Genomic DNA, 22,648 nt, shown 5'->3' with positions numbered 1-22,648 from the left:
ATATAAAATAATATGAGGGGTTAAACCTTGTCACATATGTTTGTAATTGTATCATGCAAAAATTAAGGGAGCTGTATTTGCAGGTAATGATGAAACAGGAAAGGCAGCTCTCTTCAGTGTAATGACGCCTGCCATACTTTGCCAACCTCAGGAGAAAATTGTGGGATCATCTTCTGAAGTTTGCTTCAAATCAGTATTACCTTTACACTTAACCTGATCTCAAACTAACCTTAACACAGTGGCTCAAACAGAGGCGCCAGCCCCCTCTGATGGGCCACAGAGTCACTGCAGATTGGGCGTGGACGACCAGGATAAAAACACGAGGTCCAATTAAGTCGAATGAATATGATTTTTGAAAGGAAACAGCAGCATTTACTATATTGCTGACTTTTAATAATATTCAACTTGGTTTCTTTTTCTTTATTATTATCTGCTATTGACTTATTTAAAAAACAAATCAAAACCGGAGGGCTTGGGCCATTAACTTTTTTCAGGTGCTGAAGGGAAGAATTTAATCCGTTTCCTACGATGCCTAAACTGACCCATAGTGTTGGTATCTCCAGCTTTTAAGTGATCATTAAGTGTGAGAACATATGTTTAGACAACGTGCATATATGCATGTTGTTGGATAATTCCTCCAACATATAATGCAGTAAGCATCTATATTAACTGCACTCAATTCTTTTATAATTTTCCAAATTTACTAATGGGTTTTGTAATTTAGTAGATTACAGTGAAATTAGGCTATAGAATTAATTCTTTTTCAGCCAGCAGCCCCCCACCCCCCCATTACTGAGCCTTACAGCGGGATAAGATGACCCGAAAACCAGTAAAGCAAGTGATAAGACACGCTGCGTGTCACGAGCAGAGCGGTCCTCACATTACGCACGACGTTAGGAGTTCCCTTGCTTACACCGTGAAAACGCCTCTCCTCTGTCCTCCTAGCCCTTCCGACTGCTAGCCATCCCTGCCGGCTTGTGCCTATCTTCCGTCCCAGCCTGCAGGGCTGCATCTCCCGAGGCAGAGAAAAAGGCTCTCCGGGGCGGTGGCGGCGTCCGTCTTCCAGTTCCCTTCATCTCAATGATCAGAATCTGGGCTGAAGCCTGACACCCGGCTCTGACAGGACAGGTATGCATGTTTATTTGTTTGTCTCATACGAAGCGGATGACAGCGGAACAGGTGCATGCTGCATTTACCGGGTATTACCAAGTGACATTGGAAGCAAAGAGGGAGAAGCATCACACACGCCGGTGATTATAGCTTTGCGCGAATACGCGTCCTGCATGCTCCGTAAAGACACTGCTTTTGTTCCTCAAGTGTCATGGGCGGATGGAGAGGGTGTTGCCACATTAGCTTTAATACGACCAATATGGTCGGCAGGCTGGTTTAATAAGCTGCATGGAATGAGGGCACCCTTTATTCCATGCATATCAAGGCCCAGCAAGAAGCAAGTGCACCTTTATCGGCTTACTGAATCATATAACGTCTGGTCAGCTCCCTCGCTAAAAACATACAACCCACGTACAATTGTTCAGACCTATTCTTGGACATGCCGGTGTGTGTGTGTGAGAGAGGATTATTATTTCTCTATGTGGAGCTATAGAGCTAACAGCTGATGCTCAAGATAATGAGCTAATTGAAGTGTATTGTCGCGGGTGTGGCAGAGGGGGCAGGCGTGGGCGCCGAGGCAAGGGAAAGGTCTCCTGAATATGTCAACTGCACTGTTTAAAAGTGAGCTATTTAATGAAAATGCTCGGAAAGTAGAAGGATGGCAGTTTTTCCTTTTTTTCGATTGAAACGACACATTTATAAAAAATAAATAAAGAAAAAAGGTGCAAAGTAGCACTGATTCAAATTGTGGTGTTGCTTTCTCTGGAAGTGTATGCGTTTTCAGAAAAAAGGCAACAGGTGTGGGGGGTAATTGTCCATTTATATGCCATTATTTTGAAAATTTGGGTTTTAAAATTTGCTCACTTTCAGAAGTTGCATTTGTAAATTGCACATCAGAGCTAAAGATTATTTAAAACAATGAGTTATTACATCACCCCTCCCCCTTCCCATCTCCTTTTCATAGAGAACTTAATAGCACAGCTGCTACAGTAAAAGTTTGCCAAGCAGAGGAACAACAAAGAGAATTCACCGAGGCAAACAGTAAAAAAGAAAGGAAGGCAAAATACACACAAAAACATAAAATAACCACAGCGCAAGCTTTATTTTAACACTTCCAAAAAGTTATCATCATAAGTAATTCCTCCTTCTGTTCACCCACATACTCAAACAGACTGCCAGTCCTTGTGTCTCTGGCTTGTTTGCAGCCACACCGCAGGCTACAGTATCTCCCAGACTCAGAATTTCGGAAACTGAGAAGGCAGAGCGAAGAAGAGGGGAAAATTAGATCTAAAATCCATCCATCTGTCCATCACACCTCTGTCCCTCCATGCATCCTCCAATCTCATTTTCCTTTCACCTGATCCACTTTTGGTCTCCCCGGTGCGTATAACAATCGTGTAACTATACGCAGTCATAGTGGTGCTCCTCGCGTCCCTCATTTAGAGCAATGCCTCTTTGTGTAGATGTATGTTTAGGTAAACACTTACAGGAAAAAAATATTGAATAACTGTTTTCTAGGTTTTTGTCATGGTGTTGCAAGAAGTTTGACTGCAGGCAGTACAGTAAGAGAATTACATGGTACATTTTCCACAGAGCAACTTCCTCTAATGTGTGACAGGTAGCAGATATTCAAGCAAACTCCTAAACTAAGAGTGTGGAATTTGCAAGGTTATATGCAAGTCTAACACTTTCTGGTTAATGTGCAGCCTCTGTGCAGTCTGTCACCAATCAATACACACACACACGCACAAACACGCACTCACACACACACAGACATCCTTTTAGGTCATCATGTTGTAGACTGACGGGAAACACCTTCGTATGTGTCTTTTTATGCACCTAAATTCAGCAAGAGTGCTTGTTTAGACTAGCACACATTGATGCAATTCTCCCTTGAGTCCTATTTTAAGTCATCCTATGATCGATTTGTAATAGCTCATTGAAGCATAGCCAGTGGTCTTTTCACAGCCAACGTGGAATTCTCCACAGGATAAACTCACATTGCTTCGAAGTAACAAGAGCTTTCAAAGACATATTACGGATAACAAGCAGCATGTAATAAGCTGTCACTGTTGCATTATCATCACAAATGATGTGCAGCAGGAGACAATGCCCGACCTAGGAAGACATCACATCATTTTTTTTCCTTTTGGAGATCCCTCCTTTAACAACTGGTTGCACAGTTTGACACAGGTGCCAAAAAATCAAATGTCATCATAATAATTTTAGAACCTGCAAAAATGCATTTTCTGGAGTAAAGCATTATAACTTCTGATACCTAACAGACACTGTAAAGGTAATTCAGTTCAGTTCAATTTTATCTATATAGCACCAAGCCGCAACAAGTCACCCCAAAGTGCTTTATAATGTAAGGTAAAGATCTACAGTGAGCAAGCACCTGGTGACAGTGGGAAGGAAAAACTCCCTTTTAACAGGAAGAAACCTCTGGCAGAACCAGGTTAGGGAGGGGCAGCCATCTGTTATGACCTGTTAGGAGTGAGGGGAGAGAGACAAGACAAAAGAAACACTTGCAGAGAGCCAGAGTTTAGTAATAATTAAGTACAGAATGGTGCATGAAGACAAAGAGAGTGAAAAGAGGTGAAGAAGAAACGCTCAGTGAAACATGGGAAGTTCACAGCAACCTAGGCCTGTAGGGTGGTTTTACGATCACCTGATCCAGCCCTAACCATACGCTTCACCAAAAACAAAAGTTTCTAGTTTAATCTTAAAAGTAGAGTGGCTTGCTCGATTTTGCTTGGGCTGAAAAAGTGCTGTACAGTTTTGTTATAATTATGAAAGTGAATTTTCAAACTACTCATAAAGACAGACATTTATTTTGAGGTATGATCAGATGAGAAGCTTGAAGACCTATGACATATGATGACATTTCCTGTACTGAGAATACCATGTTGCCATTTACAGTGTAGTGAAAGCCATAAAATAATCACTTTAACAGCTGCATTGTATATCACATTTGATATGGTTAGATCAGATTTGTAAAGCAAAAATATTCTCTTCCCAAAGGGTGTAACGTGATTAAATATTAGTCTAACTTATTTCTGTCTTGTATGATCAAACACAAACATAATCCCTCCAAAGCGATACACTGCCATATATCTGCATCTTGTTCGGCTGACCTCCTGTGTTCACGACAAGCATTTGAATGCAGACTAGAAGCCTGACATCCAACTTGAAACTGTTGGTCATCCTCTTCCACCCACCACTTCAGCATGCCTACCTCTACACGAGCTGTCACATTCTTGAGCTCAGCGCCATGTGATGGTTCACCTCTTCTTCCTTCTCACGCATTGTGTATGTGTCAACTAGCAAAATAATGCCTACAGGCTGTTCTCTCTTTTTTTTGTCATTTTCTTTATCTTATTTTGATACGCTTGACAGACGATGTTAGGCTAGGGTTCCCATGGTAACTGAATTTTAAACAGGCACGCCTGATGCCTCTGTGTTAACTATCGTTAGTGGAGACACGCTCCTTTGTGGTCAATTAGAAAAAAAAAATGGTGCTGCAAGCACAGCGTGGTGCCTGTCATTTTCCTGTGACAATGAAGAATGAAGCTATGTCTTGTTTTTATCCATTTAACTTTTTAGTAAAGGTTGCTAAAATACATGTGAATACATGACATGGGGGAAAGATTTAATTTGGGTGGTGAAGGGGCTACATGCGTATGGATTGAATTGCTCATAATTAATTAATTACTTTATCCAGCACTGCAGCTACCACGATGCCCACACTGCTTAATTATACGGAAGGTAAACATAATGAACATACTCACAGGAATACCTACAGCATATGAAGTCATGCACTCAGCGACCTGGGAAAACAATCAGCTTCTCTGCTGACTTATCCCTCTAGGAGCAACAGTCAATATTTCCGGTGAAAGCAGTCGATATCTGGAATAGTGGATAATGGATATTGAGGCGCAGACTTCCAATTTTGTCAACCAGCCATTGTTTACTAATAAAGATACTTTAAAAAATAATAATAATAGAAAGATGAAGGTCCAATTTGCATTTTGCCAATTAGACTATAAGTATAAAACAGAAACCAAGTACCGTTCCTGCAGATCTGCATACAACATATAGTCATGTGAAAATGGAAGTTTTCACAGGCCTCCATTCAGTTCTGTGAAAAACTAAGAACACCCCTACTGCTTTCATAGGAATTCAGAGGGTAAGTAGCAGCCCGGTGTGGCACTTTATAAAACTGATTATCAGCAAGTGTGAACGTCTCTATAAAAGCTGTTCTTTGGTCCTGACCTCTTGAGGTGGGCGCTAACACAATACTGTAGTCTTCCCAGGAGCAGACATCCCAGCAAATTTGCTCCAGACAGTCAGATCATGCAGTTTTATAGGAACTGCATACAACCGAAGAGCCGCACTTCAGGTTCTGCAGGCCTCTGTTAGCATGTTAAATGTAAAAAAGTTAATGACAGCGAAAACAGAAAAAGAGAAAAAGACTAACAACTATGTCTTGTTTGGAAGATTTGCCAAGAGCCTCTTTTCTCTAAAAAGAACATGGAAGTTCTGCTTAGGTTTGTAAACTTGCATCTGGACAAACCACAAGATTTTGGAAGACTGTCCTTTGAACAGACGAGACCAAAGTGGAGATGTTTGGGCAGAATGCACAGGCGCCGTTTTTGGTGAAAACCAAACAAGGCGCCTGTGTATCAACACAAACACCTCATACCAGCTGTCAAGCATGGTGTTAGAGGTTTGATGATTTGGACTTATTTTGCAGCCACATGAATTGGGCAACTTAAGTTGACCAAGAACTCCTCCGCAAACCAAAATGTTCCAGAGCCAGATGTGAGGCCATCTGTTCGACAGCTAAAGCTTGGCTTGTATTGCTTCACGGAACAGGACAATGATCCAGTATTTAATGGTCCAGTCAAGGTCCAGGAGAGCTGTGCATAAACAAATGCCCACAAACCTCAATGAACTAAAGCAATGTTGTAAGGGAGAAGGGGCCAAAATACTTCCAAAATGATGTGAGAGACTGATAAAGTCATACAGAAAAAAAATTAAGTATATTTTTGCATCTGTTAAGAGAGTGCATAGAAGATAACAAGGGAAGGTATGCAGCAAATGGGATCAGGTCCGATTTGAACCCAGTTCTTTGCATTAGCCTTACAGCAGATGGGTCACCTGCTCAACCTAGTGAGCTAAACTGGCACCCTCTCAAGTGACTACTTCAAGTTATTGCTGCCAAATGTGGTTCTAAAAGCTCCTACATCATGGGGTGTACTTAGTTTTTCATAGGACTGCATAGAGGGCTGTGAAAGCTTTATTTCCTACATAACTTTATATCTGCATGCTTATGTTCAGATATTTGTTTATAATGTGTGAGGCATTCAATAAAATTCAAAGCACAGCATTTCTTAAGGGTTCCAGTGGAGCTTGTGTTATAAGTCGAGAGATCCAGCATTACTGTCAGTTTTGAGGGAGTAAATGATATGCTGCTAAAAATGAGCTATTTCATACTCTACACATTCTGTAGAAAGCTATATAAAAATGATACGTAGAGTCTGCAATTTTCCTTTTCTGTCTTGTTTTGAATGTGAACCAGGGCAGCATGCTTGATTGTTTGGACAATTTGTATGAATCAATGGGATGTCAACATGCCTAACAGTCGGTGTCACCCACATAAGCGTCTGTTCAGTTGCTTATAATGTTTATGTAGTAGGTTAGCAGTAAGCATTTATTGGTTAGCAAGAGATATTTTATTCCTGTCCTAGGAATTCAAACAGCGTTTGACCTTAAAACTGTTCCCAAGTTATGTTAAGTACATTGACCTCCTTTACTGAGTATACATAAGAGCACGTATTAGTGTTGAATGGTAGGCGGTGCTTGTTTTACTCATGTAAACTGATTAATATCTAAGCTAGTCATCGCATAAATCAAATGATGCATTTTGACAGCTCATTTTGAGAGATTTCACTGCTTGATTTGTTTTAATCAGCGAGGATTAACTTTACAGTGACCCGCCCCAAACCCCCTGCTCTAATAATTTTGCTACGCACATTCGCCACCTTCTTTGACTCCAAGTGATAATGAAGCACACACAGATGAGTTTCCAATCACACAGTCTGTCTTTTCACATCAGCTCGAGAAAGTGGAACTCTGCACTTCAGATACTGAAGCATAGCATCTGTGCTAAACCCTGTAATTCCCTTTGTTAACTCTTCCCAAAAGAGAGTGCTTATGCTATGTAGATGCAGGTAGCATTGCTCCCTCTGGGCTTGCTTTCTCTTTGGGAGGATGAACTTGCTGCCTCATTGATTTGGATGTCGTATCATTTATCTCGGCTGTGGTGTGACATGATTTGCAGCAGACTTAACAGTCGTGCTACGCAATCTGCCTCCAAGACTGCTGAGTGCCAAAGGTTTGGAGAATGTGTGTATGTGGTTTCTCCTGAACAAGGACATCTTGCCACTCCCTCTTTCCCAACCCCCACTGTCCTATACCTGGTTTCCCAGAGCCAGCCTCTGCCCTTAAGGATTGATGGACTGGCTGTGTATGCCATTAGAAGGGAGCCACTGATTATAAAGCTGAGATGTGGAGGGAGCAGCTTGAAAGAAAAAAAAAAAAGGCGAAGCTCAGTGAGGAATGATCAGTGATTGGGTAATACAGTGGGTGGCTTCTCTGGATTCCTGTGTAGATACAGTAATTTAGCTTATGCTACTATAGTGCATATTTTTTACAAGGCAGTGGATGCGTGGATGCACATTGTTAACATAAAAGCCAGTTATATTGTGGGTACACTGTTCATTATACAGTACAGGAGGCAGCATAGAGAGTATTTTTTTTAAAGCATGCAAAACGTATTTTATTTTATAAATGGTCTAGCAGCTGGAGGCATTTTCTACATGGTAAAGATTACTGAGCTTCTTGTGGCTAAGTAATGATTTCCAGATCTAAATGTGTAAAAAGAAAAAAAAAGATGTATGAACTCATGTTTCCTTACAGCCAGACCACTAACATGGACATCATCTAAATTAAATACGAAGTCCATAAACCCAACAGAGAAGTAACACTGGGCTCTCGCTTTTATTTTCCAAGAATCCTCACGCTATTAGCTGCAGGTGTGTCACCATGGTGAATTACCAGTCCCTCTGCACGGGTGACATCTAATAATAAGCACTGAGTGGTTTTTATTTTTTTTGTTGAGGGGGGGGTGCACGTCAGAGGCACTGTGGAGAGGGATTACCTCCAAAAAAGTGCCAGAAAACCATTAAACTAGCTGCACAATCCAGTTTACTCCCTGAGGATTTCTTGCACACTTGAACAAAAGAAGACACATGAATTCATATTAATAGGCAAGAAAAATTATCTCCTAAAACACTGCACAAACAGACAGGTTGTGTTTGTTTTAGCAAAATAAAATTTTATCACATCTCTAAATTGATGCATTACCGAATTAGAAAATGAGTTAATAACTCAAATCTAACAATCAGTGAATTCAATTAATTGAAGTGTTGCCCAACCCTGCCTTTCATTTATATAATTTCTATTAATCCTTCTAGTGTCTATGCAAATGTTTTCATATGTATTCTAGAAGGACATCTTTAAATGCTTTTAAGTACCACCAATGAAATTCAAGGTCAGTTTCTGTGTAGGCTCCAGGCCACATGCTACAATGCTAGAGTTTTTTTCTGTTTAGAGAACCTTTTAAGCATCTGTGGTCAATTTTTTTTCATGCCGCTAAATCACTGGTCTGTATGGAAACACATTACATTTGCAAATAAGGCCGTCAGTGCAAAGAAGTAAAGTCTGAACCCCTCGGGGGATGTTGCAAGAAATGCTTGAGAGGATGGTGCATTTCTTCCAGAGACAGCGACACCGGATTTGATTAAATTGAACAGGGCGACTAGGCCCCTTTACTTATTCAAGTAGGCAGGTCTGAGCTACATATTTAAATGCTACATGTAAACCTCGGTCTAAAAATGGGAAAAACAGAGCCGTTGGCAGCATTCAGTCCACTGTCACAGGCAAACCTTATGTTTTTGGAAGTATTTCTCATCACAGTCTATTGTTTTGCTTAAAACCACAAATATGAATTTAAAACTGTGTTTTTTTTAGGAACAGGATTGTGAAACTTCCTTGAGCTTCTCTGTTGCAAAAAAAAAAATCCCAAATCCCAAAACACGTTTCTTGCAGAGCTTTGATATTGTAAGCAAAAGAAGTGCTGATGACACTGTTTGCTGCTTTTGTCACTGATTTGTTCACACACTAGACTTATTTTTTTCCCAGTGTACTCTGGAGGAAGGCAAACACTTGACGCTGTTAGCACATGCACAATTTCCTGACAGCATACTGTGCTTGAGAAGTGAGAGGAATCCACAAGCTGTCATTCCTGTGCTTCCCCTGCTCTGCTGTGACATATTTTTGAGACGCTATATTTGACAAATTTCTTCTGCCCATCTGCAAGTGAAGGATGGGCCTGTGGGCAACTAATGCCTGCCCGAAGACATCAGTTTTTCGGCGCTTCTAAATTGACAAGCTTTTTGAAAAACTGGCATGAAGACAAATGAACTCAGTCAGGTTGCAGCAAATGGCGCATTGTGGACATCATTTTGCCCTAGATGATCAGCCATCATGAGTTTTACTATCTGGCAATTTATCTGAGCTGCCCTGCTGCAGATGATGAGTGTTCAGAGTGTCACGTTGTCTGCTTTTTGCTTCTTTTTGTTGGCGTGAAGTTAATACTCTGCAGTTTGAGACTTTTTTCAGTTGAGTGAGTTTGAAACGCTTGCAGTTGATCCAAGCATTCGCTAACACAATTGAGGTGCTCAGTAATGATTCCTGTGTGGACTGGAATGTAGCACAGAGGAAGTAGTCTCCAGAGATACAAAGACATGGTGAGTGAATTCTGTCTGTATATGTGTACGTGGGGCTGTGAAGATCGTGAGTTTGACTGTGTGAATTTTGCTTGTCTGTCTTGTGAAAGAAAAGAATTTCAATAACTGACTGATAAGCTAAACGCAGCTAATCTTATTGATACCTGCTGGGTTTTGGAACACATTTAAGCTGGCAGTGTTTCTCGTGGGGACAAAGCATATTTCATTTGAAGATAAGATCTTTTCTTTTTGGCAGTCAGCGATACACTTAATCATAGATGTTAGATGTTTCTCATCTTTAATTTGTTAGCCAAAAAGAAAGAAAGTATTTCAAAGACATGTCAAATGTGATTTAAAAAAGAAACAACAAAAGAAAAAGACACAAAAAAAATAACACAGAAATGCAGATGCGAGAACAATTAAAGTCAACTGTCTTCGACCATATATAATATCTAATGCTGTAAGAGCTACCTTCGGAGGTATTACTGAAACTGACTTATGGTTCCCAAATTATTTGCAATTTTACTTAAAGTTAACAGTTACAAGTCAGCCATGCTTTCAGAGGATAAGGATGAAGCTACATTCTGCAAATCAAATATATAAGCTCAAATAGATATATATATTTATTGCTCAGACTCACTTTGTATTGACAACAGTAAAATGCAAATAGCATGCAACTAAACTGAATCGAAACATCCCATAGCTAATGTTTTAAGACAAATACCTAATAATATACCGTACCTTTATGAAGGTCAAAAATTCTTACTGTGATGTCAACTGACATTATTCACCTTTAATGGTCATTAAAATAAATATTGTTACATAAATATGTTACCTGTTCAAGTTCATAACAGTACAATTAGAAAAAGGCTGGAAGATTTGCCAGGAGAAAGCTTCTTCCCTCTAAAAAGATCCTGGCAGCTCATCTGAGGTTTGCAAAGTTGCATCTGAACAAACCACAAGACTTCTGGAACAATGCCATTTAGACAGAAGAGACCAAAATGCGCAGCTCTACGTTAGGAGAAACCCAAACATAGCGTATCAGTGCAAACACGTAATGATGAAACTGACAGCTAAACCAGCTGAAACCAGGTCATGCAACAGGGCAGTGATAACAAGCACAGCAGCAAATCTACAACAGAGTGGCTGAAAAAGAAAAGAATCAAAGTGTTGCATTGACCCAGTCAAAGTCCAGACCTCAGCCTAACTGAAATGCTGTGATGTGACCATAAGAGAGCTGTGCATAAACAAACGTCTGCAAACCCGCTGCTAAAGGTTTTTCTACAAGCTATTGAAGCCTGGGGTGTTCTTAAATCGCTGAACGGATGTTTTGAATTCTGCCAAAAGCGAGGCTTTGTGCTCATCCAGCGTGGTCTTTAGCATAGCCACGATAGCCTCATTAGCTGCGCCAAGCTCATCTCTTTTTTGCTCCTGGTTCCTGGTGTTTCTATTGGTCATCTTGGCAGATTATGACACCAGACAAACAATACCACCAATGTAAGTCCCCACTTTGTAGCGGGTAGTGAGAAAATTATTAAGTAGTTGTGATAAAAGTAGGAGCCCTGCAAAGAGCGACTATTCCGTCAACCGGATGTCCCTAAATTTGGATTTTCGAAGCCTGGGGTGTTCTTAAGATCATGCAAAACTTGTCTTCACCAGGTGACTAAAGACAGAAACATCGGAAGACTCCTTTTAGACATTTTTAAGATTGTTTTCTTTTTACATGACACTCTCAAGAGAAAGGGAATGCAAAGGAAGTGTGAGACGGATTTGATGTGTTTATTATAGCAAAAACTCAAGTTACTACAAGCAGTGTAAAAAAGGTTACTATTAGTGACAAACCCATGGAGATCATTTTATCATTTTATTCTTATGTTACCTGCAGCGCTGTGGAGCTGAAGGTAAAAGCACCTCATTCTTTTTAGTTTCTGGTTGACAGGTTTATTCTGACTTTCATCACAATCCAGTGTACACTGCCTGCCTTGCAACAAATAGCAAACGTGGTCATGAAACAGAGAGTTTTTACAGGACTTTGACAGCAAAAACTTGAAAGTAATCATTTTCTTTATCAGTTGCTCAAATTGAGGAATTCTGGCCCACAATGTTACTTCAGTTAACTGAAGTTTGCAGACATCCATTTATGCACAGCTTTCTTAAGGTCCCACCACAGCATTTGATTTAGGCTGAGGTCTGAATTTTGAATTTTGAGTGGTCCATTGCAACACTTTGGCAGATTTGCAGGTGTGCTTGGTCTCATTGTACTGTTGCATGATCACATTTGAGCAAAATTAAAGGTGTCAGATTCATCAGGAATCTAGAATAGTATACAGAGGAATTAATAGTTGACTCAACAACAACATGCTCATGTTCTGTGGCTCAGCAGAGGTTTTGGGTTGAAACAATTGTGAGAAGCAAGATGTGAGTTGTGTTTGAGGTGCCTGGGAAGGGATCTTAAAACTGTATTGTAGATGGCAGACAGTTGGTGTCGTAAGTAACCCCTTCTTACTAAAAGATTGCTGCTCACAGTAGACATAGATGGCCTCTTTAACTCTTCTTTCAAACCATCCGTCTCCTCTGTCCATTTGGGGCACAATTGGCATGAGGCAAGGTCTCACAGTGCTTTCACCCGAAACCTCTGCTGATAATGACCCGCACCTTTTTTCACACTTTGACTCATGATGAGGCACATAATCAATAGTGGGTCAATGACACTCCTAATGACAGCTCCCTCTAGGGTTTAAATACCTGGGACTCTCCACCATTTGGTTTTAGGACTAAAGAAGCTTCTGGGATGAGGGGTGAAACATCTTCAAGAAACTTGAAGATGTTCAGTCGCTTTCTTTCCAAGCTCCTTAGATTATGTTCAGACATTTCCACCTTTATTGTTGAGACATCTTGTGGTTGTTCAGATGCAACTTTCCAAACCTAAGCCATACTGCCATGTTCTTTTTAGAGAGAAGAGGTTTTTATCCTGGCAACCATTCCAAACAACCCATACTTGTGTTTTTGTACACCGTATTGAACATGTGACTTCATGGTGATAATGGAGGATCGAGTAAATAAGGCCCCACCCACACAGGCCTAGTGTGGGTGGGGCTTCTGTGGTGCATGACCATCTGACAGCCACTGTGGAAAATGACTAGTATTTCAAAGGTGCAACATACTTTACGGCAACATTTCTCTGTTTCTGTCTTGCGTTGCACCTTTTCAAGTTTTACTACAAGTACAAGCACAGTAGTTAGTGTGTATATGTAAACAAACATGAAACACTACAAATCAGACACCAGGAGGTTTTTGACACAGTGCCTTCTATTGATGTGATTTCACTCAATAAGAGCCAGAAACCTCTAGGAACCACAAGCACCCATTTGGCAAATACAAAATTTTTCCTTGCAGCTGGTGGTTGTATTGTCCAATACGTATTACATAAGCACTGCACAATCTGACCTCTGCCAAAACATCTACTTTTATAGATGTGTTCACATTCGTTAATGATCATTTAATAAAGTGCGTTTAATTAGCAGCACCTGGCTGCTTCCTATGAAAGCAGTAAGGCTGTAGGACTCCTCAGAGTCATGTGAAAACTTTCTTTTTCACATGAAAAGAAAAATTGTGAAGATAATGAGGCATGTCAGTGTCTGACAGCATCAGTAGTACAGCACTTTGGGCCTCTGCAACCTTAGTTAGTTGTAGGTGCAGTTGTTTGGTCAGCCTAGAAAAACATCTACATCACACCCACTTCCACAGACGTGTACCACAGTGCCCACATAATGCGAGTTTAATAGATAACTGTGGAAGCAGAGAGGAAGAGCTGTCTGGGATTATTTTAGTTGTCTGACTCAAACAAATGCTAAAATCTGCAGAACAGTGATATCTGTGAGTACTAGTGTACAGTACATTAGTTATATAACTAACATAAGCACTTTTCCATATTTACTGAGTTTCTGTTTTCTTTCAGATTAATTCAGTCACATGCTGTCCAGTAAATGTTAAAGTATAAATACCACAAATTATAAATAAGAAAAGGTATTTCTGTAAAGACATAAGTTATGTAAATGCAACTATTTTTGGAGTCCTGAACAATGTTTTCTGAGCTTCTGAGCTTCACCTGCCGCATACTGTCATGCTTCACAAAGACGTTCCCTGATGCTCGCTGTTTGAAGTTAAAGGACCAAAGAGCCCCAGATGATTTTGCGGAGAAAGACCTTTAAGAGGAGTCTGTGTGAAGATGCTGACTGTCATTGGATTTTTGTGTGTAAGAAACCTCAACGGCTCACACCTCACACACATCTCAGCCTCCATCATCTCACTCACACAGATGATTAGGTGTGCGGAGACCAGAACTGATGTGGACCTGCAGTGATTGAATCATAAAGTGACCCAAATGAAAAAATTGATTGGCCTCACAATCATGATGTGTGTGAAATGAGCAGCCTAAAGTCTCTGACACTGATCTATTAGGATTCCTCTCAAGCTCGATTGTGATTCACAGACACATTGTTCTGACAGCTGCCTCATGGGGATGACATTCACACTGAGTGCGTGTATTACAGTGGGCAGATCTGATTGGCTCACGTGAGTGGATGTACAAGTGGGATTATATTAGAAATAGATGTGAGAGTAAAACAATGGACTTGGGGATTTGAATCGTCTTCACTATGTTTCTGAGTACAAAACAGCAATTGAATCTTTTTTAAAGAAGATTGTATTTCTAATAAGAAATGTCTAAGAAGCTCATCAAATAACCCTGAAGCCTCCTATTTGATTTGGAGGTGTTTGTTACATGTCATCCACCTTTCTGTCCCATATTTCCTGCCTGCACTGTCTGCACAGTATTTTCTGTTTTGTTATTTATCTGCCTGCCATGTGTATTCATGTCTGACTCTGACATCAAGGCTTTGCATTGATATGAGTTGTACAAGGCAAATTTCACAAATATTGTAGAAAATACGTAAATCTGAACAATGATGTTGTTATCCATTAGCTATATTGAAGCCAAGAGGTAAGTCAGCTGCTCACAACAAGGTTAACACGAAGAGATGGAGCACACTTATACTTCGAACCAGTTTAGAAGAGCAGTGAGCTTACAGAAGTGTCTTTGGACTGTGGAAAGAAAGCTGGAACTCACTGAGAACAAGTTTGAAATCAAAACCTTCCTGCTATGAGTGAAAATGCTAACCGGTGCCCTAATGAGAGTACATTTTGTAACCAATTATATTATTATTCAATAAATAAGCTAATTAAAAACCTGCAGGCCCTTCAAAGTTGTGGAGATTCACTGCATAGAGCGCGTGACATCTGCAGCCTTCCAAGAGCCAGACTGCACTCCTCTTTGATCTGGCTTCATTATGCAGTGTGAGACTGACCTATCATGAAAGCTGAGACGTGCTGTGTTCGAGACTCCAGAATTGTAAACACAGAAGTGTCATCAGGCAGCTGGTTGAGGGAAAAAATGCTAATTAGTTCCCCCACCTTTTTTTAAAGAAAAAAAAAAGCTACTATACTGTACTACTAACCCTTAAATGGTTTACAAACACATTGCTGGCCATTGTAGGAGTAAATATACTTCTCTTCTGCACCTTTATACTATTTGTCAGTGCTTCGCATGCCCCTTCTTCACTAATCTATTAACCTATTTTTATTAACCCCTCTCTGTAGTTTATCTATTTTCTAGTCAAAGCTTAGGTTTTTTTATTACAAACATTTCATGTGATAGAGTGAATAATTCAAGGCACAGTCTAGAATACTAGTGATGAATATTAACTGCTGCATATTCTGGAGTTTCTTAAGTGGGAATTGTTACATTACAGAGTAATGTATGCATTCCTTTCTTGCAACCTCCATCTTGGGATTGAAAAACTGCAGCACAGTACTTCAAGATAAAGAATATAAAGAGTTATCCCGGCAATTATCATCATGTATGTTTGAAGACAGGGGAAAGGAGGGACATTGTTAAAACTCTGCACTGATACTGGCCCGTCGCAGTCCAAATTAGCTCAGCTTAAGAACTTAAACAGCTCGTATTTCTGTAGAAATTTTCCAATTTAATCTTCAAATTTTAGCCTGCATCTAAAGCGCACATAAACCCATGACCCCGTCCTCACCTTTCAGAGTAAAGCTACAGTCTCCCTCAGGGCTTTATCTTACCTAATTCATTCTTCTTATCTGTAACACCCAATCTGAATATGAGCCATTTTCCTGTACGTCACGTGGAGAAAAAGCACTGTGCAGGAGTCAAACTGGGTATAGCACTGGTCACCTTCAAATGACAAGCTCCATCTGTCTGTAGCTCTCCCGGATATTGTAGCAGCAGTCTTGTATGTTAACTCATCTCTTTTCCTCTCTCTGGTCTCTTTCGCCTCATAACCTTTTTTCTTTGCTACTCTGTCCTTTGTCCTGTCTCATCCTCAGACTGATCTCAATGTCCTCTTTCCCTCCTTTCACCTCATTTTCTTTCTCATTCTCCTATCACAGTGTGTCTGTTGTCCTGTGTGTTGCTGCAGGACTCTCTGGTTGATGTAATTTATGCTATCTCCTTTGCTAGCATGAGAAGGAGCGTCCTGAAGCCAAATGCTCTTCATGCAGAGTGCTCCTGTGGGAGGCTGTGAGCCAGCACTGACTGAGCTGCCCCTTTTTATTTTTTCTCCTAACCGTCAAGATCTCTCTACACACAATCCAGTAACCATACACATTAAAAACAATGGTCATTCTCTGAGCCGTAAAGGATAATTAAAGATACCAAACATAGTAGCTGTCAGCTGCACAGGAAATTGAAATGGATGTCTGCGGTCGTTCATTACACCAAAGTCCAGTTTAAGTGAAGATTCAGTATGCTCTGTGCAGTTTTGCTTACATCTCATGAGTGAAATCCATCAGGACTCTATAGGCAGTTTGGGCTTTTAATAGCAGTGAACACTTCACACTAGGTTTTGGAGCACGAAGAGATTTGATGTTGACAGAATATGTTTATGTGTGGTTGCAGGACTGTAATCCATTTCTATGACAACAGAGAAGGCTTTGGCTGGGGAAATGAAGACTGCGATGGAGGGTGACGCCAGGAGAACCAATCAGGTGGGAGCACAGCTGTAGATCATTTTATTCAAGCCTCTCAATCACTCAGGGGCCTTCCGGCTTTCTCGTTGATATGCAAGGCAGTGAGCCCATCCTGCCCGTGCCACTAACTTAACATCTTAGAGCAGCGGCTCACACGACATGCATTTGATGACTGCCTCATATGATCAAATAATTTAAGTCTTTTTTAAGGGCAAGACTAAAAATTCAAATAGTTAAATAAAAGACAAGATGCAAATTTTAAGCTCACTCACTGAGAGATAGGATTCTCCCTCTCCCAGGTTCCAGAGGACCAGGGGGATATGGATGATAACTCAGAGAAGACCCCCAGCAAAGCCTCCAAATCCCCCCAGAAAAGCTCCAAGAGGCCCAAGACTGTCCCCGTCAAAGTCATCCTACTGGACGGCTCTGACTATGAAACCGCAGTTGAGGTATGCTACTTAATTTTTATTACTGAGAAGAAAATGATAGATCAGGGGGGAAAAACCAAGCAAATCAAATTAAAAAGAAGCCTAAATGGTAAAAATCTTTCTTTACTCAGCTTCGGTTGGTGTATCAATAGAGGCAAAACAATAATTTAGTAATGAACAAAAACACGGTGGAAAAAAATCAAGACGCACATGAAGCATCTCACTTACAAATGACTCAGCCTTTCCTTTATGGAACAGATAAACTAAAAGCATCAGATTTGTAGGAAGAGATAACGAGATTGGTAATGACATTATCTGATGTTGCCCTTGCTTTAACATACAGCGTAGCAGTCTGACTCTCTGACTACACAGTCTGCCTTCAAATGAAATGATTCCCGTATTTTGGCTAAGCTGTTGTTGTTGACTCTTAATGCAGATTTGTCATAGTAGCAAAGAGGGTTCTCATACTTGTCCTTAATAGTAGTGACCTTGCTGTACTGGAATGTATCACACTCCTATTACTTCATTTCTGCCATTTTTGCTTATTGGTGATTATCACAAATGAAAATGCTCCCACCCTCCTCTCTACTCTACATTGTTTCTATTTTACTTAAGTCCAGAGTACTTTACTTTGATAGGCTATTTACTGCTACATATGACCTTGCTGTTGCGGTGCTCTCAGGTATTATTTGATAGGTACAAAGTTATTATCTTTTAAACTCATCTTTTCACCTTCACAGTGAAAGACACTGCTTCCTTCCTAAACTCTTAAGTATTTGTTTCACCAGCAGTAATTCTTCAAAATATGCAGAAAACGGATCAGAAAAACATCATTTCAAAAGGTTGCTTTGCAGCGCCGTTGACGTGCAGTGTGGCTGTTTTGCCGTGCTTGAAAACACACGTGCATGCGTGATTTTTGCTGTGCAAATTAAAATTTTTTAAGGCATTTTAAAAAGCTAGTGTTTGAAAGAGAGCTCTTGACTCAGCAGACCACACTATGTTACACCTCCATATGATTTAGTCTCCCTTGGTAATACGTGCTACTGAGTCAGGAAATGCAGCACTGTTGCTATTCTCGCTGAGAGAAGGAGGAGACGGATGGATGGAGGTGAGACAAGCTCCGCATTGTGGGGGACAAGGCTTCCGTAAATCGTGACTCAGTAGCCTTGTGTGTTGGTAAACAGATGATTCTAACTCAGTGGATCCCCATCTATTTGAATTTCACAGTAGCCAACATGCTCGTCGTGATCAAGTGTTGCAGAAAATTAATCTGCTCGCTGACTAAACTGACTTCTGAAGGGTGTCAGAGGAGGTGTTTTACACCAGCGGGAAACCCTGGGCAGGAATCACAAAGCTGTTTGGAGCCCCGCTGGCACCTGCTGCTGATCGAGTGTGTTGCGGCTGGGAACGAGGTTCCCGTCACCCTCAGTCATGTCAACTGCATTCCATTTAAGGCTTACTGCCTCCCACCTGACCTCACATATTTTACTTACGAGAGCCAACGAGCAGAGCAATGTGTCAGAAATCCTGACCGGTGTGGCACACACGCACATAGATTTTCCTCCAGCTTAACCCGTCCATCTTTCCTTCTGTCTTAGTTACGTGCATGCATACGCACACACACATTTCTTCAGGTCATCTGGGCTGTGACACTAGAGGTAGTGGGCTTTGACAGGAAATCCATGCAGGTGACAAATGAGCGCTCTTATGTTTGACTGGGGAGAAAATAGAATGGGAGAAGGAAAGAGGAGGAGGAGGAAAAGATGAAGAGTGGGGTGGGAAGTGTATAAAAAAGATGGAGAGGAGGTAGATACTGAGGGTGCTGGTTGTACTGTGATATGGATAGGAGTGTGTGTATCTGTGTGTTAGCAGTGCATAAAAGGCAAACAGGGACAGAATGATGAATGCAGGGAGACTTCTTCTGTAATTAGAGTCACGATGTCCACCAAGCAAACCGACCGTGATAATAAAAAATAAAAAACAGAGGGAAAAAAAGGGAAGCAATTTTAACTTCCTATTCATATTGATGTTGACTAAGCTCAGTTATATAGTTCTGCTTTAACCAAAGCTGTACTATTAAAGCAAGAACTCCACCACATGCTTATAACACTTCACTGCCTTCAAGATCACCCAAACTCCCTATGTTTTAAAGCCATCTCGAACAGCTAGGTTTTAGAATAAAAATCCAGTTTTACTCAGATTTTAACCACTTAAAATTCCGCTATACAGAATACTCTCTGCTGTTCCAACCCAACAAATACTGTTCATTTTCACGGTCAACCGCATGAGATTGTGAGTTAGAAAAGCTGCTCAGGGATTGCTTTCCTGTACTCGGTGCAGTCTGTGCTGACATTTCAAGAGCTCGACTGCTCATGCTGCTCAGACTCGCCTTGTTTTTGCATGATCTAAATGACTGCAATATTTTAAAAAAAAGTCTTCCACTCAATTATCCCATACTTCCACTGTAGAAATGTAGTTCTTGTTCACATTAGCAAAACTAAACTCTCATCCAAATCAGTTTGATAAGTCTATTCAAATAGTTTAATTCAATTCAATTCGATTTTATTTAACGCCAAATCACAACAACATTAGCCTCCAGGCTCTCTGTAGCGAAAAGTAAAGACCATACAATAATACAAAGAAAACACAGAAAACCCCAACATAATATGACCTCCTATGAGGAAGTGCTTTGGTCTCTGGGAGGGGCGGCCGGTTGGGAGTGAATTTAACTTCAGAAAGGTCGGGATTGCAACAATTATACAGAAAATATCTGGGACATGTGGTATAAACTGTACACCTATAGTTCAGAGTTTTCGGACAAAAAACCCATCAGCTCATGAATGTGAGGTTCATGTGGTTGACTCGGTCAAACCAAATGAAATATTCATGACAGTAGGATCAAGCTTTGCCCCCTTTAGGAAAGCTGAAAGCTTATCTGCAGTGTATTCTCCATCGTTTCTTCTAACATGCAGCATGACACAGCCCCTCACTTGCTCCTCTAGATAGGTTGGAGTGAACTGTGGGTGGATGTCACCCACATCCACCTTTTCTCTTACCACACTCTGCGTTATAAACTAATTCAATAACAGTAAATGATGAGTAACCTTTCAGAGCTTCAAAGATATCACAGCAGCAAGAACCAAAACAAAATTGGCCTTTGCTTTGGTTCTTGCTCAGGTACTATATGCAGCCACACTGCAGCCATGCTTAGAAGTATGAGCAGTAGTGCAGAAACAGTCATTTTGGAGATGGGTGGACTTTACAGCACACAGGAGGCTCTGGAAATGATCGTGCACTGTGAGTGTGAAGATGGCACCTCATCCTCCTCTGAGGACTCTGAGGCTGACATCGAGGAGGCTTCAGAGGTAGAAACTTTGAGTCCAACTCTGACTCATCTGAAGGTGAAAGTGGAGAGGAGATAGTTGAAGCAGTGACAGGATGGACTTCTGTGTCTCAATATTTTGATGTCCCACAAAGACGCTCTTCTCTCCTATATACATCTGCTACTCTGCTCAGGACCCACACACCATGCCAGCTATGCGCTGCTGCTGATGGATAAAATCCTGCAGTAAATTGTAGCCACAACAAACCTGCATGGGAAACACTCAGTGGCTTATTTGGACACAGAGGAACTGCAGACTTATGTAGGGATGCTCATTTTGGACGGTGTTTTCACGCCAAAAAATGAATCAATTCAAATCTCCAGGGTGCTGCAATGTTAGGGCAGTGTGACTTTTGCATGGACAGAAAGAGAAGAGCTGGCAGCACCATTTGGGAACCCTATATGCAAAGACCACAGTCTGTCCATTTGCACCCTCTCCTCTATCTCAGCTGGAGTCCCTCTTCTTTAAAGGGGTAATATCCAAAAACTATCATTAATAGTTGCTATTTATATTTCCGGCTGAAGTAGTTTTAAGCGACTGTGTGATTTAACCTCCTAGGATCTGGCATCCACATATGTGGACATCACATTGTGGGTTGTCTAGACCACAATACTAAATTTTGCTCTGCAAAGGCCTGATATCTTCTTCTCAGAAACTACATCAGGTGAAAAGATAACTCTATGTTCTTACATTCAGGTCCCAATCAGCCCAAATAGTAAAGAGAAATTAAAAATGCATGCCATGAAAGAGTTCGGGTCTTAGGACGTGAAAGTGGGAAAAATATTACTATATAATAATTTTAAAGCCGTTTGTGAGAAGGTGGCATTTTTGGGGGGAGGACCTCAAATATCAATTTTTGAAAAAAAAATCTGACACTGTACAAAAAATAAAAATGCATGAAAATTAATGTTGCTGACAATCAGCGACTCATCTGATGCCTAATGAAAATAACAATTAAAGTTTAAAAAAAATTACTATATAATATTTTGTATATTTTGGCGGTAAGGTTGAGGGTGAACTGTGGAAATTTGTTGTGCATGTTTGAGAGTTCTCGCATGTGATATTTGTTCAAATAAGCTGTTATATGCACAAGTAAGAATTGCGTACATGTGTTTGTTACAAGAAAGTGTTACACGCTGAATTAGGTTAGATAACTGCCGGCAGCATGATGGTGCAGTGGATACACTGTTTCCTCACAAAGAGAAGATCCTGGGTTCGAGGCTGGTTGGAGGCTTTTCTGTATGTAAGCAGAAAAAAAGTCTTGCTTGTGTTCTCTCTGTGCCTGCATTGGTTCAGTCCGAGTACTCTGGTTTCTTCGCCTTCCTGCCAAAGGCAAACATGTTATGTTAACTGGTGATGTTAAGATAGATAGATATGCACTAGTGGCCTGTTTAGGATGGACTCGACCTATGACATCTGGAATAATCTCCAGCCTTCCCCCAAACTGAAATTGGATAAGTGGAAGCAAATGGATGGATAATATGTAATTGTGCTCTTTGCTTCCCAGTTCAGCCGTATAGATTCCTTGGTGATAGTTAGAGCAATTTCAGTGCGATATAATGTGGGGGGACCACAGAATGCAGTAAGAGAAAGTTGGAGAGTGATGTTTTCACTGAAGTGCTCTATAAGGGTGCATAACCAGAGAACTGGAAATGATTATCTGTATTCGTGATGCAGCTGAGAAAATGTCTGAATCCTGTCTTTAGCAGTTTTTGTTCATACCTTGTGGGGGAGAAAAGAGAAGTCTGTGTCACACATGTGTGACTTTGTAGTAACCCGCAGTGTTGTACCACTTGCTTGAACTTGGAAGACTTTCAAA

General features: G+C 40.7%; 1 protein-coding gene across 1 annotated transcript in view; it reads left to right on the top strand.

Annotated features, from left to right (window-relative positions):
- Positions 1–277: 277 nt before the first annotated feature.
- si:dkey-178k16.1 (band 4.1-like protein 1) overlaps positions 278–22,648 on the top strand; it is a 43,410-nt gene continuing 21,039 nt past the window's right edge. Inside the window, exons 1-4 of the mRNA XM_039604683.1 lie at positions 278–324; positions 946–1,128; positions 16,948–17,036; positions 17,318–17,467. Of these exons, the coding sequence (XP_039460617.1) occupies positions 16,965–17,036; positions 17,318–17,467 (222 nt within the window). The 5' untranslated portion in view covers positions 278–324; positions 946–1,128; positions 16,948–16,964. The remainder of the gene's footprint in view (positions 325–945; positions 1,129–16,947; positions 17,037–17,317; positions 17,468–22,648) is intronic.

The sequence above is a fragment of the Oreochromis aureus genome, linkage group 20 (assembly GCF_013358895.1).
Source record: "Oreochromis aureus strain Israel breed Guangdong linkage group 20, ZZ_aureus, whole genome shotgun sequence".
Taxonomy (NCBI): Eukaryota; Metazoa; Chordata; class Actinopteri; order Cichliformes; family Cichlidae; genus Oreochromis; species Oreochromis aureus.
This window is presented reverse-complemented; position numbering and strand designations above follow the sequence as displayed.